General features: G+C 35.6%; 1 protein-coding gene across 1 annotated transcript in view; it reads right to left on the bottom strand.

The window, feature by feature from the left end:
• Window positions 1-18,468, bottom strand: part of PITRM1 (pitrilysin metallopeptidase 1) — a 45,788-nt gene that overhangs the window by 7,235 nt on the left and 20,085 nt on the right. The window contains exons 15-23 of the mRNA XM_036760976.1: window positions 15,904-16,020; window positions 13,266-13,398; window positions 9,792-9,912; window positions 9,591-9,667; window positions 8,356-8,521; window positions 7,762-7,862; window positions 3,753-3,873; window positions 1,891-1,962; window positions 498-610 (exon numbers count right to left, since the gene is read on the bottom strand). Coding sequence (XP_036616871.1) covers window positions 498-610; window positions 1,891-1,962; window positions 3,753-3,873; window positions 7,762-7,862; window positions 8,356-8,521; window positions 9,591-9,667; window positions 9,792-9,912; window positions 13,266-13,398; window positions 15,904-16,020 — 1,021 coding nt within the window. The remainder of the gene's footprint in view (window positions 1-497; window positions 611-1,890; window positions 1,963-3,752; window positions 3,874-7,761; window positions 7,863-8,355; window positions 8,522-9,590; window positions 9,668-9,791; window positions 9,913-13,265; window positions 13,399-15,903; window positions 16,021-18,468) is intronic.

Genomic DNA, 18,468 nt, shown 5'->3' with positions numbered 1-18,468 from the left:
TAACCTAGGATAAAAGCAGTGCCAAGAGAAGAGTCTGGATATGAAAAGATGCTGTGGAAGCAGAAAAAACAGGATTTAGCAATTCACTCTGTGAGCAGAGAGGAAGAAGGACAAGTCGAAGATGACATTGAGGGCTTGAAGAGGGATGACAGAGAACAACGGTATCATCAAATCAGAAGATTGTGAGGAGAAACTTTATTATTAATAGTCAATATTTATTAATCAGAATGTGAATGTTATCTGCCAGAAATTTTCTATAAATGCTCACCTTCTGAAAAGACATATTAGAAAGTGATCAAGTTCAAGGCAGTGGCTGCGGAAAACTAAATTCTTTAAAGTGGGGGATGTTATGATTACAATTCATGAATGCTTTAATTTCAGAATTCTACAATAACCAATTTCTGTTAACAAAAGGATACCTTTCTAGCTACATCAGTTCCTCGAGCATTAGCTAACAAGTCTCATTTGTCTAGTAAGCAGTTCTTTATATCACATACCTGGCATAATCTGGATGCGTGTAAGGAACAGTCCTCACACCTTCCCCTACATAATTCACAGGAAAAGGAAGTATAAAATGAGTCTTCATCTGACATGGTTTGAAAGTAGGGTCCTAAGTGAAAAAAAAAAGTATCTTCTTCAGTCCGTGAAGTTTATTAAAATGAAGTATGATGACATTAAGTAAATAGATTCTTAAGAAGACATCACAATTCATGATTTTCAAGCGAAAATTTCTCACTTCATATAAAGCCCACTATTTCTCACTTCATATAAAGCCCATTAATTTCAGGCAACTTTTCCACTTAACACCATCATGAAAGACTCAATTTATAATGCTTTCAAAACATTATAAACATTCTATTCCCTCTAATAACACCATTCATGCAAACAGTTGTGATGGATCTCATTTCATTCCTTGAGAATACAAGATTTATAGACTGCATGATGAACCAAATGAATTTCATACATTTGTGAGGGGAAAAAATAGTAAAAGGCAAAAAAAGGACAGTATCATTCTTGGGAGCTAAGGGCTGCATATATGGGCTTCAAAAAATCTGGGTAAAAAAACTATCACAGGAGAAAATATTAATACAATTTCAACCAAAGTCCATGAAAACATTGACACAAACTACATAAATGTTATATAAAAATAAGAGCAAACTGGAAGTCCTGATTATCATGTGGTATAATCTTTTCACTGAGCAGCAAAAGCTTTTCAGACTAACATGGGACAATCAAGTCCTTAGAAAATAATGGGACACCATGTGGCTATATTTTAATACACGAGGTGTCAAACAAGCGGCCAACAACATTTCTGGCAACACTCCAAAGTGGCTGAGCCAGGTTAAAATATAATTAGGAATTATGTCAGAATATAAATATAAAATGAAATATTGATAATGATAATTTCTAGTTTCCTAAGTCAATACGTTACTTACAGGAATCCTTACATATGGTTTACTGTCCTCCATTAGTGCTGGGTTTGGAGTCAAGAAGGCCCGAGATCAAATGTAGCCTCAGACACTTAGCAGCTGAATGACCTTGGGAAAATCACTCAACCTCTGCTTGCTTCAGTTTCCTTAACTCTAAAATGGGAATAATAGCAGCACCTACCTCCTGGGGGTTGTTGTGAGCACCCAATGAGATCCTAAAAATGAGGTAATACCTCAAAGCACTTTAACACAGTGCCTGACACATGGTAGGCACTATATAAATGCTTATTCTCTTCCCTTCCTTTCTCCTCCTTCTATTTAAGTTTGACAGAATTGTTCTAGACAAACTTATTCTAAACTGTGTGAAGAAATGTAGGAAAGCAGTTTTTAAAATTCAGGCCACAAAGTTCTATAAACTAACACATTTGCATAATATAGTTGTACTAAATTATTAACTTACAGAAATTAGTTTCCTTGTCATTTGGGGACCATTTACTAAATTACCATCGATTGGTTTGGAATCAACAGATTTCTGAAAAAAAAAAAAGTCTTCAAGTTAAACATGATTAAATGAAAAAATAACTGCAAGGAATGCATATATATGTAATAAATGATGAAGCAGCATAATTTGTTTACTTATTACCTCTACAACAGAAAGAAAATCAATTTCTTGCCCTTAATTTCATCGGTATCTCACTTTTACATTCTACCATTCAGTTCATTTATTATTTTCCCCAAAGAATATAGACTCCTGTCCCAAATTAAGCCTGAGTTTGCTGAATTATAAGTAAACATTAAATCTATTGGCCTTTCTAAGCTATTTTGAATTTTAAGTTTTAGGCATGTGTACAAACATTCCTAAATATAAAAGTTCTACTCATTTTTATTTTTACAAGGATAAGTCAATACATTAAAATAAATCATTTCACAAAAAGTGGAATAAAAAAAATGGAAACATGTAATAAGTAATAAGAAACACTCAAGAAGAATACACCCAAATAGTGACCTCCACGAAGACAGAATCTCCCTAGATTCTGGAACATGGAACCAAAATAGTGAAAAGATAAATATAAAAAAAAATTAATTTTCCCAAGAATTTTTATAAGTTTAATGGAAGGGAAAGAAGAGAAACTCTGATCCTATCACATTCCTGCTAAAAATTTTCCGCGGTATCTGCTCACTACACTCTCTCTCCTCCACACCCTGCCAGCCTGGGACCCATCCAGCAATTTCCTTGCTGTGGCTGTCTTTAAGCCACCATTCTGGGGCAATAAGCATCAATCCCAACTCTGCCTTGCCAAATGCAGAGGGGGGATGTGTTGGAAAATGGACTCAGCTAGAGAAGCGAAGAACAGAGGGAATCTGGGTAGGACAAAAGAATGTAGGATTGTGTCAGGCCTGAAGACAAGGGGACAGACGCTTGGGGCTATGACTAAGGCAAGTGAGGAGCAAATTCTCCAATGTGGAAAGAACTTGAACCAGCTTATAAGTCTAGTTCTTGAGAGGAAAGTCAGCATCCAAGGGGAAGAAGTCAGAAGGTAAGTGATAGGGAAATAGAACAAAAAAAGACTAGAACCACTAATGATCTGAGGGAAAAAATTTTTCAGTTAAAAACCTGGAGTATAAACAAATAAATCAACAAGAAAGACACTTATGTCAGAAAGAGAGATGGCTACCAAGAAAGCAAATAGACTGCAAATTTCTCTAAGTAAATATTGCAAAAGAAAATGGACCAACACCTGAAAAAACTAGAACCCATGGATCCCCAGGAAACCACAGCAGGATGTTCCTAAATGGTTAAAAAGAGAAATCAGAACCTTGAATCAAGTTCAAAGGGAACAAACCAAAGAATTTGTCATTTGTACAGCAGAAATAACTAGCAGGATAAAAAAACAAAACAAAACACTTCAATCTGTGGTAGTGAGTATCTCCAAAGGAGTGAAAGAAACAAGTGATTGAGAATACAAATATGCTGACATGAAAGACAATCTGAAAGAAAAAATGCAATAATTTAAAAAAAACAAACCACCATCTGTATACAAGCAAAACACACTGATCTTGAAGAAAGGACGTAGAGAGAAGGATCATACCACTACCAGAAAAACATGACTGTAATAATGACCTATGTTAAATCAACAACAGTCTTTTACTGTAATAGGTTTCTACAAGGATTTCTGGTTTATAGAAATTCTTAGGCTATGATGAAGCCCCATCACACCAATGACTCTGGCTTTCTTTATATATGATGGTAACTCAAACCAATGAGTGTAATATTATATGTGAAGGGTAAATCACAAAATCTGCTTGCAGATTAAATCTTACCTCAATTACCTGGGGCCGGACAGATTTTCTTTCCTTTTTACTTCGACCAAGGCTTTTTATGAAATTTTCAATTTCTTTCTCTGCCTGAGACATCTGTTGAGGGGCAGCATTCACTGAACATCTGTTTTAAAATGTAAAATATATAAATATGAGCATATAAAATATGCAATCATATATGTATGTTATCAATTAGACACAATTCTGATGCCTCATTGTGGTGTGGTGATGACCTTGGGTTCTGAGCCAATGCCAGAAAATGCAAATAGTTCTTCCTTGGGAAGACTAGATGTTAGTCCCATTTTAAGACTGTCTAGTTTCCACGGATCAGCCTCGCTATCTAGAAGGAAGTTCATCACTAGTAGGCTGTCACTAGGCAACAAATGCTTTGACCACAGCACAAAGAAAAGTACAAAATGAACTTCCATCCTTGGTGGCCTCTTCCTCCTGCTCTAGATTAGTGGCAAAGTGACAAAAAAGTGAGCTAAGGGTACTATAAATATGAGCTTTTGAACTGTGTATAAATATTAACTGCTAATATTTGAAATATGCGGCATTTGTCCAATTATAATCACTGGAACGAATGAATCTTATGAGTCTTGACCTGTTCACTATAAAGCATGGGTTCTTATCCCTGAGTCTATGAATTTGTCTTTTTAACATTTTGATAACTATATCTCAATATAAATGGTTTGCTTGGTAATCTTATATATTTTCTTTTACTCATTCAAAACCATTATTCTGAGAAGGGGTCCATAGGCTTCATGTGGCTGCCAAAAAGGGCCCATGATATAGAAAAGGCTAAGAACCCCTGCTGTTCAGAAAACTAAAGGAATTACTAAATGGAAGGATGATTCACAGGTTCCCCTTTGAGAGGTAAAGGAGATCATGAATTTAGCTTCATTAAAAAATCAAAGACAAGAAAAAACATCATTCCAGCAGACACTTCTTCATACTCTATTTCTGTGATTAAGTGTAAGCCAAAAAAAAAAAAAAAGACCATGAAGATAAGTAAAACTTATACAGCATCAACTGCAAAGGATGAGAATGTAGAGAATTCTACAAAGAACACAACATGTTAAGGGACCAATTCAAGACATTTGAATAGAAGATACTACATGATTAGAGGGAAAAGCAATCACAAACCTTACTGTTATGTGGGAGGGGGGAGAGGAAGCAATCAAAAAATCTTTATGAGAATAGTTAGTATACCTTGATGCAAAGTATAAAGGGGACAGGCAGGTTTCAACAGGAAGACTATCTAAATTAAAGCAACATGTACATTAATGCTTGATGAATTAAGTACAGAGATGGATGAAGGGGAGGATGGTAAAATACATGTTGGAAAATATGGCTCACTAAAACAAAGGCTAATAGGTTACATAAATACCTCACATCTATATGTAATAAATACTTTATGAAGAACTAGGAGGCAACAGACATGTTAACCAACACTACATTACATTAAAAAAACTGACTATATCTTTACAGGCAACAAAAGGCTATTGAAGTATGAGCCTTTTCTGAATCAACAGTCAAATCATAGACTCGTTAGAAGAAAGATCAAAATCAATACAAAATTAGAGAAAAAAAGATGATGAATAATGTACTTAAAACAGCAACAACATTATCGATTTAAACAAACTACAGAGGTTCCAAAAAAGGAAACTGTTGAAGGAAGAAAGCTCAATATAGACTGTCACATTTCTGAGGCAGGCTTATTATCAGTAGTAATCAAATGCCACTATGAGGCCAAAAGAAATGAAAAAATGTCTCAGTAAGTAAATTCTTGTCTACTTGCCAAGCAGAGAGATATATGGTAGACAAAGATAACATCAGTTTAGAATGTAATCTCATTTATAAAAAATTCCAGAGGAAGATGGAAGTTTATAAGCATTCTTACTTCACAAAATAACAAGAAATAGAAAGGAGGAAAAGAGTTTATAAAATGCTTGAAAAAAATTCAATTAAAGTAGATCATCCTGAAAGTACCTAAGAATGAAACTATAATAATAGATAAAAAATAGTTATTATCTATTGAGATGTCTATCACAAATTATTTACTCCACTGCTCTAATGGTAAAATCACCTAATCTGGACTCTTAACCTGCTGAATGAGTTCTCAAATGCTGAATGAGGGACCTAAGGATGGGGAGTATATTTAGATTAGACCAAGTATACACAAAGGAGGACAATTTTGGAGGTGACAGTTTAGAAGGTGTTAAGGGACCAATTCAAGATATTTGAATAGGAGAAGATACTAAATGATTAAAGGGAAAAGCAATCACAAACCTTACTGTTATGGGGGGGTGGGAGAAGCAATCAAAAAATCTATGAGAATAGTTAGTATACCTTGATGCAAAGTATAAAGGGAACCAGGCAGGTTTCTACAAATGATATTAGGCTTTCTCAAATGATACTCTAAAACAGACCGCATCTTCAAAGTAAGTCACACAAGGGGATGAAAGATGCAGAGAATAAAAGACCTCACAGAGTTCACTATACTGCGTTGAAAATAAAAAATCACTTGATTTGGGTAAGCAAATTGCCACTATAAATGTTCTGCAACTAGGTATCTCCTAGGTATCCATTAAAATCATACAAGCCAGGCTTCGTTCCTCTCAACTTTCTCTACCCTGCCACAGCAACTACCTCACCCTGGAAGCTCAGTTAGTCTTTGACCTCGTCACAATACAGAAGTACAATCTTCCCTTTTGGCCTCTTTCCCTGACTGACTGATTCCTCTTAGACCTGCCATTTCAAAAGACAATACCAAGAGACAATCCAACAAGAGACTGTCTTCACCTCTGGGCTCTAGCTGAGATCTCTGGACTCTTCCACCATGCCCCCTTCTCCCTCCTCACCATCTTTTCAGCTTTCTTTCATGTGTTGTGTTCTCTCAATAAAATATTAGCATCCTGACTGAGTTTTCTTTCTCTTTGTATCAGTATTTCCAGAACTTAGCAGAATGCTTAGTTTATAATAAGCACTTAAAAAATGCTTACTGATTTAACATAAGATTTCTTGAAATAAGTAATGTTGAAAAAGGATCTTTCAACTGTTAATATTAAGTGAAGTATAAAACGGAAATATTTGCTAGCCAGAAGTATCAAGCACTGGTTGTGGATGATGTTAAGTGGTGTCCAAATGGGGGATGCTCTATGACTGATGAGATCTTCCCAATGTCCTTTTTAACAGATGACAATGTGGTATCTGTATCAAGCCCTGGAACATGGCAGAGCATGCTAAACATAAGCCAGAATCACTTGATATCATTCAGCATAAAAATCCACATAGAAAAAAACCAAAAGGAGTTAAGAATGTTTATTATCCATAGTGTGATATGTAGCTAGACAGCAAACCAACAAAGCTGTTTCATCAGAATATATATCTTATATAGAGGCTGAAGATGGACAATGAACTGGGCCCAGAAATAATGAGGATACTCATAATCAATAAAACAACATAAATGCCAAAATAACCAAGTATTTAACTAATATTCCAGTTAACAGTTTATTTTACTTTTCTTTTTTAAATACATATTTTATCAATCTGGTAAGATGTTGGTGTTTTGGTTTCTTTTGGACCTAAAATTTCATTGGTGTAGGGCACTCCCAATAAGGAGTTCCCTCTACCAATTCAGATCTGCCACAATCCTACAACTTGTGTTCTTGGGCCATTTTCTGGGGCACTGGAAGGTTAAGGTCTTCCTCAGGGTAATATGTCTAATCAGTATCAAAAATGGAACTTATCATCCTCAAGTCTTTCTGATTATGAGCTACACTACTATCTACATGTACTCAAGTTAATTACTCTACTGTGATTTTTTTTTTAGTATTGATCAAAAACAAAGAAAGAAATCAACCTATCAGAAAGAAATCAAGAAATTTTTTGAAGTTAAACATAAAAAACATATTTAGCAAAAATTAGCAAATCACACACAAAAACATATTTAGGAAAAATTAGTAAACCACAAGGTTATTTAGATATCTGAGAAACCATTAATTCTTACCTCATGTTATCACAATTTAATAAATGTTTCTTGATACGTGGAAGTTTTCTTAGAATTGGCTTAATGTCTGACATTTCTGCAATTCGCTTCATTAGTCTCACCTAACACAAAGCAATGACATACATACAGACGTTATAGGGAAAAGTTAAAACTAGTTATTTAAAAAACAATTTCTGGTAGTGAATCTAAGTAAGGTTAAGATGCCAAAAGTTTTTGTGAATTTGCTTAGTCCAGTACTTATAAAATACCTACTATAAGCGAAGCCACACAGTACCAGGTCCTAGGGATACAAAGACAAAAACCAAGTAGTCCCAGCCCTCAGCAAGCTTTTATTCAACTAAGGGAATGCATTTTATGCATGAATAAGTGTGATAAAAGACGAAAGAGGATGGCACTAACAACATGGAGGTCAGATTATTCTTTCCTGAAAGAGGTGACACCAACTGAAGAAAATCAAGTACTGTGGGAAGAAGGGGTGAGAATGAAGTTCGATGAGGAATGGCTTTTAAATGCCTGGAAGCGGGAGGTGGAAGGCCCCAATTTAGCTACTTGATTGAGGTTTAATAAATCCAGAATAATCAATTATTTCTTTACCTGATCCATGCCATTAAAGGTTTCTAATAAGTCTCCAGCAGGAGTTAGTGTTCTACTAGCTCTAACAGATGCATATAAATGGCCAGAATTAGGAATTCCATTGGAAAGCTCCTGAGCACTCATTTTAACTAACACTTTAAAGTGTTCCTCATCTTCAAAGTGTGGGCTATAAAAAAATAAAAGAACAGTATATTGTCAACACAAAAGACAATCCCCTAGGTAATAATGGAACCGAAAAACAATTCAACACACAATGATTACCTATCTATGCCCCTCCCAGGATAAGCTCAAGACCTCAAAACTCAGCTCCTACTTCAATGCATGACTGACACCCCCTCTCTCAGCCTCCAGAGGGTTGGAGGACAGGGCACCAAACTCTCAGGATCACTCCACTTTGCATCTCTGCTCTGCCTGGTTTCAACTCCAGGGAACAAAATGCCCCAGTGTCCTTGTTCCTCCCCCATTTCCTACCTGCTTTTGCAGGTCATCTCTCCCATTTCGATTAATTACTACTTGTATATCTAGCACTTAATAAATGTTTATTGGACTGAATTGAATCTATGTTCAGCTTGGGTATGCAACACAGAGAAGCGACACTATTCTTACCTTTAAGATACTTACAATCCAGTAAGTGATATTAGACATGTACACCAATAACTACCAAAAGATCCCCAATCATATTTCATCAAATTAAATTATGATTTATATTTAATTGAAGTCAAATAAAGTTGCCTGAGAGAAAGGGGAATGAGGGAAGATTCTGTGGAAGAGGCAGACCCTGAGAGAAGAGATGAAGAGAATACTATCTCCACATGGAAAGTACTATGGGCAAACACACAGTGAGAAAGGGCAGAACGAGTCTGAGAACAGCAAGTTGGCTGGTCTGCTAATTATACTTCCTCTTTATAAAGAGGAAGAGTGAAGAAAACAGCTAGAAATCTACTTGGAGGCAGGCTGTATAGAATGTTAAAAGCCAAGCTAAAGTTTCTGCTCTATTTAAGAGCCAATAAAGAGCAACTGAGGATATTTTAAACTTATTAAAAATCTATTCTGTATTAATTTATAAACTATGTAAAAATTCATCATAATCTGGTCCAAAGTCCAGAATTACAAAAAATTTTTTAAAGTGAACTATCCATGATTAAGCACTAACTAAAGGCCTCTTTATTTCTAGGATTTAGACTTTCAGAGTGTCTAAAAGGTAACATTATGTGCAAGTAATCAAGCCATGTTACTTGTTAAATATTTCACTCCATAAATGCATCATGTCTGATAGATTTCGATCTAGGCACAAAGATGAAAAAAGCACACCCTGAAAAGAGAAAAATAAAATCCATTGTTAGCCAATCTACAAAAAGCTAAATAATATTTTAAAACCCTTTTAATTGACTTTTAAACTGCAGTTGTGACCATGAAAAAGACAGTATATTAGTTACCTGTTCATACATATCTAAATCTGAATCATCTGGAATCACATGAGGGGAAACTGACATTCCTCCTGTTTTTAGTTCTATTTGCTGAGCTTGTTCTCTATAGTCATAAATGCCACAACCCATCCTGTTAATAAAGAAATACTCATTTAAACTTCATCATTATTTTAAAATATATGTATATAGGTATAAAATCTCTATTAAATAACCTAAATCATTATAATTATTTTTTATATAGCATTATATAGCACTGAAGAAGCTATTCTTTATACTTTATTACAAAGTATCCATGAAGTATTCATGAATTTTCACGGCACCCCTCTAGATGTTTCTATTAATCCCCTGGGAAAAGAAATTATTCGACAGATTATGTGTATATGTACCTATAAATATCTATATAAACTACACTAGTACTATAAATAAATCATAAATTTTAAAAATATCTGTCCATCGCTAAATAATTATTTCCTCTAACCTTTTTCCTCTACTACCACTTTTTTCTGCCCCATTTGAACGGTGCAATGTTCTGGCAGCCAAGATGGAAAAGGATTACGCAGTAAATGATTATATGTATAGCCTTGGAAACAGGAAGACCAATTTCCTTGGTCATCTCCCTCACAATGTTAGGGCACTTAAGTCTCCAACAATTTATAAATCCTTCCTGGGATCGTCTCAACCCAAACTGCAAATATGGTAGATGACCTAAATAAAAGCAGAGCCAAAAGAATAATTGTGAAGACTCTATTATGTCAAAAATATATTAATTTTTTAAAAAAATCAATAAAAACATAATGAAGATTCAATGAAAAAATTACCGTAAGCAAGTGCAGAGTAGTGAAAATAAAGGAAAAATTAACCGAGAAAAAATTTCAATTTGAAATTTTTCAAAGGAATGATGCACCTGGAAAATAACAGAAAGAAAAAATACTGCTATTATGAGACTTCCCAAAAATCAGGAAGAAAAAAAATAGGCCAAATGATAAATAGTAAGAGAAAACTTCTTGAAAATAATGAAAAAAAAGGGGTACATGACACATTGGCAGAAGTGAGCTGCTAACAATGATGAATGCCAAATTCAGCTCACTCAAGACAGTATTTTCAATTATCAAAATAAAAACACCAAAGAAATTACTTTTAAACAACCAAAAAGTAAGGCATCACATATCAAAAACCTATCACATAGAACTGCACAAGATTCTTCTCCCAAAAAAAAAATTATAGAAACTGGAATCGGATAATCTCAAAGTTAAGAGATTTCATCAAAAAATCAGCTAGGTATAAATAACCCTTTCAAACATAAGCAATGGACATTAAAGCTGCATGAATTTGAGAAATTTATGGTGGTAAAAGTTAACATTATAGTTTCTGACATAAAAATAAACACAACAGCACAAGGTGCATTCAAGTTAATAAATACTGAAATCAACAGACACTGACAGTTGTAATAAACTAGCCTCTCTCAAGGCAATCTCCATAGAGGGATTAAAAACAACAGTAATATTATGCAGGTTAATAAATTAGTGAGCCAAATAAATGGGTTTGAGGGGATAAGGGGGGAAAGGAAGGAAAAGGGAAGAGAGTAATGAGTTCACTGGATCACAAGGATTGGGACTGGACCTATGACTTTGTCAGCATAGGAACTCCCAGGTGAGGAAACTCCTTGTACCAATGCAGACTGGCGCCCTCTCAGCGACTTGTAATTGTCGAGAGTAGCCTAAAGGACTGATGAGTTAAAGTACAAGGCCAATGTCACACACAGTTTGAATGTGTTAGAGGTGGCGATCGAAGTCTTCTTTACTTCAAAGCCAACCCTAGCCACTAGTCACACTGACCCTCAGTGGATCATACACTTGTATATATGGAGGTAGACAGGTTTCAGGAGGCCACCTAACCCTCTCATTTCATAGATGAGATAGTCCAATTAAATGGGGTGGAGGGAAGAGGCAGAGTAATGAAGGTAAAAAGGAGGTTTAGGGGAATGCTATCCAAAGTAACACTCCTGTATCAAACAGAGTGACACATTTGAAAGACTATATTGGACCATAATGAACAAACAATACGATAAATCATATAAATAAAAACCATAAAAATCACGATTATATTAAAAGATACAATAATGGCCGTTGATAAAATGCAAAAATCTTGTGTTAGAAACTAAGAGCTAGCATTCTATATACAAGAAAAAAATTTTAATACACTATTATTATTTGACATTGTTTCAGAAAGAAATAATAAGGAATAAGGAAAAAAAAGTTTTTCCCCCTGATTTTGTAATTAAGTTTAAAATGAATAAAAAATTTACAAAAAATGTATGACAAAACAAAATCAAAAGAATAAGAAAATAGAAGACAATGTGAAATTTCTCACCGGAAAACAGGTTCAAGAGAGATAATTTAAGAACTACTGGACTACCTGAAAGCCATAATCAAAAAAAGGACCTGGACATCATATGGGGTAAATTATCTCATATAAAAGAAGTGAGAAAGAGCTATTGCAGTGGAGGGGAAGGTGGAGGGCAGGGGAGAGGGTGTGGGTGGATGGCAGGCAACACCTGAAGCTTACTGTCATGTGAACTGGCTCACAGATGGAATAACATACAAACTCATTTGGGTATAGAAATCTATCTTAGCCTATAAGGAAGAAAAAAGGGATAGGAGATAACAGAAATAATTTTATAGCCAAAGGCCCATAAAGCTGTGCATATCCTTTGATCCAGCAATACTACTGCTAGGTCTGTATATGAATGAGAGAGAGGGAGAGAGACAGAGACACACACAGACACAGACAAGGGAGGGAGAACTGTACAAAACTGTTTATAGCAGCTCTTTGTGGTGGCTAAGAATTAGAAATTAAAGTGATGTCCCCATCAATTAGGGAACGGCTGAGCAAGTTGTGGCACTTGATTATAATAGAATATTACTGTGTCATAAACAACAAACAGGATGATTTCAGAAAAACCTGGAAAGACTTATATGAGCTGATACAACATGAAGTAAGAATATTGTACAATGAAGAACTGTGAATGACTTAGCTATTCTCAGCAATACAATGATCCAAGACAACCCCAAAGGACTCATGATGAAAAATGCTATCCACCTTTGGAGAAAGAACTGTTATCTGAAAACAGACTAATGTATACTATTTTTCATTTTCTTTCTTTCTTTTTCTTTCTGCCTTGCTTTCTTTTTTTTTTGGAGTCTTCTTGCCCAAAATGGCTAATATGGAAATGTCTTCCATGAATTCTAAAAATGTATAACCTATATCAGATTGCTTACTGTATCTGGGAGGGGGGAAGAGAAGGAGAGAGAGAGAGAGAGAGAAAGAATCTGGAACTCAAAACTTTAGGAAGTGTCTTGAGACCACATTTGAACTCAGGTCTTCCTGACTCCAGGCCTAGTGCTCTACCACCATGCCATCTATATGTGTGTCTGTGTTACTTATATGTCTCTATCCTCATAATAAATATCAAAATCACCTTACTTTGTAAGCACACTGCAGAAAAGAGGCACATAAGGCCTGAGTTCCTCAGGAAGTGTATTCAGATTACAAAAGGCTCTGAAATATACCACACCATTGGTTGGTTGAGCACAGTACTGGACAGGGATTTCGCCAGCTATAGGAGACAAAAAGTAATGTATAATTAGTATGGAATAGCAAGAACAACTACTAAGAAGTGTATGATTATTTTTGATATTTAAAAATGCTACTGAAGGGGACTTTGGGAAGATGGCAGAGTAGCTCAGAAAATTCCAAGCTCTCAAGATTTTCTCCATAAGAGATGAAATAGCACCTCAGGGTGAATATTGAGCAGTAATTAATAAAGGGGCAGAACAGGGGTCTTCCTGCGACAAGTGGAGAAGATTTGAAGAAAAGTCATAGGATGAGGTTTGGTCACTGTGAAGAGTAAATACCTCCAGGCTAGGTCCCCTTAAACAACAAGTGGTAAGTCCTGTGGCTAGCTCAGTTGGGAGGCTGCCTCCTCCAGCAGCAGGAACTTTTACCCCCGGAGTAAAAGTGAGGGGTGTTGGGTGCCTGACCCGGGGAAAATTGAGGGAACCTCTACTGACAAAGAATACCAGACCCAGCTGTGCTGCAGAGATGTTGCAGGGACAAGAAGTAACCAGCACAAACCCAGTGAATGCAGAAGCACTGGGGCAGGGATGCTGCCGGCTGTGGCCACTTACAGGAGGCTGGAGGTCTTGGTTCCAGTTCCAGGCCAGAGGGGAGAACTGAAGGAGGAAATGAGGCCAGAGGCACCATCCCCCACACCTCAAAAACTAAACTACTACAAATTTAAAAAAATGCACGGGCAAAGGAGAAAGAATCCAACCATAGAGAGTTACTATGGGAATAGAAAAGACTGAGGTTCATCTTCAGAGGAAGACAGTGAAGCAAAGAAACCCTTTTCTACCTTGAATGGTTACCTGCCCAAAAAGAATTCACGGAAGAACTTAAAAAAGACTTTAAAAATAAAAACAATCCAAGAAAAACAAGATTATGAAAAGAAAGTCAACCAGTTAGAAAAGGAGATACAGAATCTTAAAATAGAAAAAAACTCCTTGAAAATTAGAATTAGGCAAGGGGAAGAAGCCAGCAAAGTCACAAGAGACCAAGAAATAATAAAATAAAATATAAAAAATGAAAAAAAAGAAGAAAATGTGAAACATCTCATAAGAAAAACAACTTATCTGGAGAACAGAACAAGAAGAGAAAACATAAGAATAATTGGACTATCTGAAAGTTATTATCAAAAAAAGACTCGTGATACAATAATAGAAGAAATAATTAAAGGAAATAGTCCTGAATCATTAGAATCAGAGGGGAAAGTAGAAACAGAAAAAAATCCATCTAATATCACCTGAGAGATCCTATAAAGGATCTTGGAATATTTATACTCAAATTCTGAAACCCCCAGCTCAAGGATAAAATATTAAAAGGAACAAGGAAAAAACAATTTAAATATGGTGGTGCCACTGTTAGAATCACACAAGACCTAGCAGTGGCAACACTGTAAGACCTTGAAAAGGTCTTGGAACACTACATATCAAAGAGCAAAAGAACTGGGGTTCTGGTCAAAAATATCATACCCAGCAAAGCTAAGAATAATCCTGAATGGAAAAAAAAATGTACATTTAGTGAACTGTCAGGACTTTATTTTAAAAAAAAAAAGAACACCTGAACTTAATAGAATATTTGACATACAAGAGCCAAGAGAAATATAAGGTACATATCAAAGACTAATTACAAGGGACTCAACAAGAATAGAATGTTTATCTTTTATGTATGTAAAACAAATGTCTAAGACTGTTATTAGTAATGGAAGGAAGATTGGGATACACCTGAGTATGATATGACTTTAAAAAGTAAAGCTGTTTAGGGACAGCTGAAAAACGTAATTATTTTATACAAATGAGATGCGAGAAGAAGAACCGACACAGAGGGAATAGAAGGAGGGAAGGGCAGTTAGTTCTGGAAACCTACTTTCAATGGGAATGGGTTCAAGAGGGCACAATACATATATATCTAGAAGAGTATAAGTATTCTAAATTCTGAAAAATAAAACACTAAGGAGATGGGGAGGGGGTAAAGAATAAGGGAGGGTTCTCTAAAGGGGGAGGGAGAGGTTATAACTGCTATAACTAGGTTTATAGTCTATCTTTTTGTTTCCTTCCTCTGGACTCATGGATAGTTTCTGAGGCTTTAACCTGCCTCTGTCTTCCTACTATTTTTCTCCCATAACTAACTCCAAAAGTAAAAAAAATGTTTAGGCCAAAGAGTCATGAGTTAAACTACTCTCCTTGAAAACTTGTACTACACCCAGTACCAATATTCACACCCTTAACTTAAAAAAGAAAATTACAAAATCACACCAAACCATCTCCAAAGAAAACCAAATCCAAAGTACTAACTGAGCAGGCAAGTAAGGGGACAGGCTCCAGGAGAAGGTTGGCGGTGACAGACTAGTGAGAACTAGTGGTTCTCAGGAAGATTCACTGGTCAGAATACTGTAATTCTTAAGAGAAAACAGCATTACATATCTTATTTGTTCACAACTCAAATGTAGCTAGAATGAAACCAGAATTTTCCCCCACAACAGTTACGTTCAAGTTACAATGACCTGCCAATGCAGTATCCAGCTCAGTAGAAGATATAGTGGGTTCAATGTCAGACACTTTTAATGCTGGCAGACAGGTAGCATCTTGTGGTTTACTTTGCAAATTCTGTAATTCTAAACCTAGAAGACAAAAAGTAATGACTGAGTTACGGTTTCAATTTAAAAAAAATGTATGAAATCCTATAAACTGATTCTACAACTATGCAGACTCAATTAAGCATTACAATGCTTCATTTTTTAGCTGATGCCTTTATGAATGTTGTAGTATTTCTAAAAACTTTGATTAATATCCTTAAGAAATTATTTTTCTAGGGGCAGCTAGGTGGCGCAGTGAGTAGAGCATTGGCCCTGGAGTCAGGATGATCTGAATTCAAATGTGAAGCCTCAGACACTTGACACACTAGCTGTGTGACCTTGGGCGAGTCACTTAATCCCAATTGCCCTGCCTTCCCCCCCTCCAAAAAAAAATTATTTTTCTAAGCTTTCTAAATCACAAAATGTCCTACACTGAAAGTGAATAGTATTTGATAAGCTAACAGTAGTATCTGTCATGGATTTACAGAATCTGAGGAGGAAGAGGATCCCTGTGATTATCTCCTTTAACTCATATCTGAACAGGAACCATCCCATTAAATCCTAAGTGATTTACAGCTTCTGTCTAAATAACTAAAGACTGTGCCTCCATAACATCCTGAAGCAGTCCATTCTAACTTGTTAAGAAACCAAAATGTGCTTTTCCATAACTTCCCTCCATTGTTCCTAATTCTTCCCTCTGGGGTCTAGTAAAACAAACCTCAATCTCTGCCCCACGTCAGCCCTTCAAACGCTGTTTGCCACCAACTTCTTCAGCTTAACCATCCCCAGTTCCTTCACAGTTGATGAATGTGTTGCATGATTTTGAGTTCACTGCAATATTCTGGTTGCCTGCTTCTAGAAATACTCTAGCTAGTCAACAGCCTTCCTAAAAATGTGGATTCAAGATGTGGTCTGACCAAAATATCGCAGAGCTGGATTTTTCGCCTTCCTTATTCTATACCTCTAAGGTACAGAGGTATAGTCCATGTGCCAATGGACTGCTTTACCAATTATTTTGTTTTCTCTTGCTGTTCCTGCGTCCTGGCTCTCTTTGGTATCTCTAATTAAGCTATGTTTCCTTCCCTTCTAGACCTTTACTTAAACATGCTAAATAAACAGGCCTACTGCTTTAACAGATAACGTTTATATAGCACTTACTAGGGACTGTCTTAAGCACTTCACAATTATTTCAGTTGATTCTCGCAACAACTCTGGGAGATAGGTGCTATTATCATCCCTATTTTACAGATCAGACTTATAATAGTTGAGAGGAAACAATGCTGAAAGACCTTAGAATTCTGTCCAAAATACAGCCAATTATGATTTGAAAAGCATAAGAATGGAATATATTTTTACCCCATGGCAGAGAGGTTATCGACTAGAGGTACAGAATGTGCATTCTTAGGCATGGCCAGTGCTGACTTGTTAAACACCTGATTATGTATACTTGTTATGGTGGGGGAGAGGGGGAGAGAAGCTGATTAGTAACAGACATGGGGGTATTATCCAGTGGTATTAATCATTTTAACCAAAATGGTTAACTAAACAAGTTTAGGCATTTTTGTTGATGATCAATACTAAGTTTTCAATTAGAACATTTTTTTTTTTTTTACAAAATATAAAGAATTCCTATTAATTTCTGGAATTTAAGAAGTTACAGGAAAATAAGCACTACTGGAATGTTTCAACAAAATAGATAAAATCTGAATGCTGATTTGACATTAACAAAGGAGGGCAGAACTGTGATCGTGTAAACAGCATTGTGGGATCAGACCATTAATTGATGTCAGTAATATTTCCCACAATTTCCCAAATTACAGCGTTAAGTAAAAAAGTAGAAATTTAAAAAAAATTTAAGACAGTGATAAGTTGTAATCAACACTGCTGGGAGTAGCTATAGAGATGGCACTCCACCAAGTATTGCAATTATGTCAACACTAAAAAATTGTTTTCTGACTTAAAGACAAACGTCTTTTCTGTATATATAAACAAGAATTCACTTATAAAACTAAAAGGTATGAATAAGGTTAATGTTAAATTATTAATGTTATAATTATATTAACATTATAATTACATAATTATAACATCATAATTATACTAACATTATAATTAATGTTAAAAATTAAATAGTACATTTATTAGAAAAGTCGCTTCTAACTTAAAAGATAAAAAACTAATCTCTCCCCTCCTAAGCCCATGTTCTACCCTCTTTGAGTGGCAGCACCACTGTACTAGTTTGCCTAGCTAGAAACTCTGGAGTTTTATTGCTTCTTCTCCTTGCCCCAGCCTATACCAACTAAGTCCTACAATTCTTTGCAATTTCTTGCATGTTTTTGTATTGTTCAAAGAGCCTGGAACCATAACTTAACAATTAATGGGCATCAAGTAAATACATGATTGATTGAAATGACAGCAACTCCTTCATTAACTATGCTATCGTCACTAATACGGTCTACAGGTTCACATTATAGGATGTTACAAGAAAGATGCTGT

This window comes from Trichosurus vulpecula, chromosome 5 (assembly GCF_011100635.1).
Source record: "Trichosurus vulpecula isolate mTriVul1 chromosome 5, mTriVul1.pri, whole genome shotgun sequence".
In the NCBI taxonomy this organism is placed as follows: Eukaryota; Metazoa; Chordata; class Mammalia; order Diprotodontia; family Phalangeridae; genus Trichosurus; species Trichosurus vulpecula.
The sequence above is the reverse complement of the archived record's forward strand: the minus strand, read 5'-3'. Positions and strand labels throughout refer to the sequence as shown.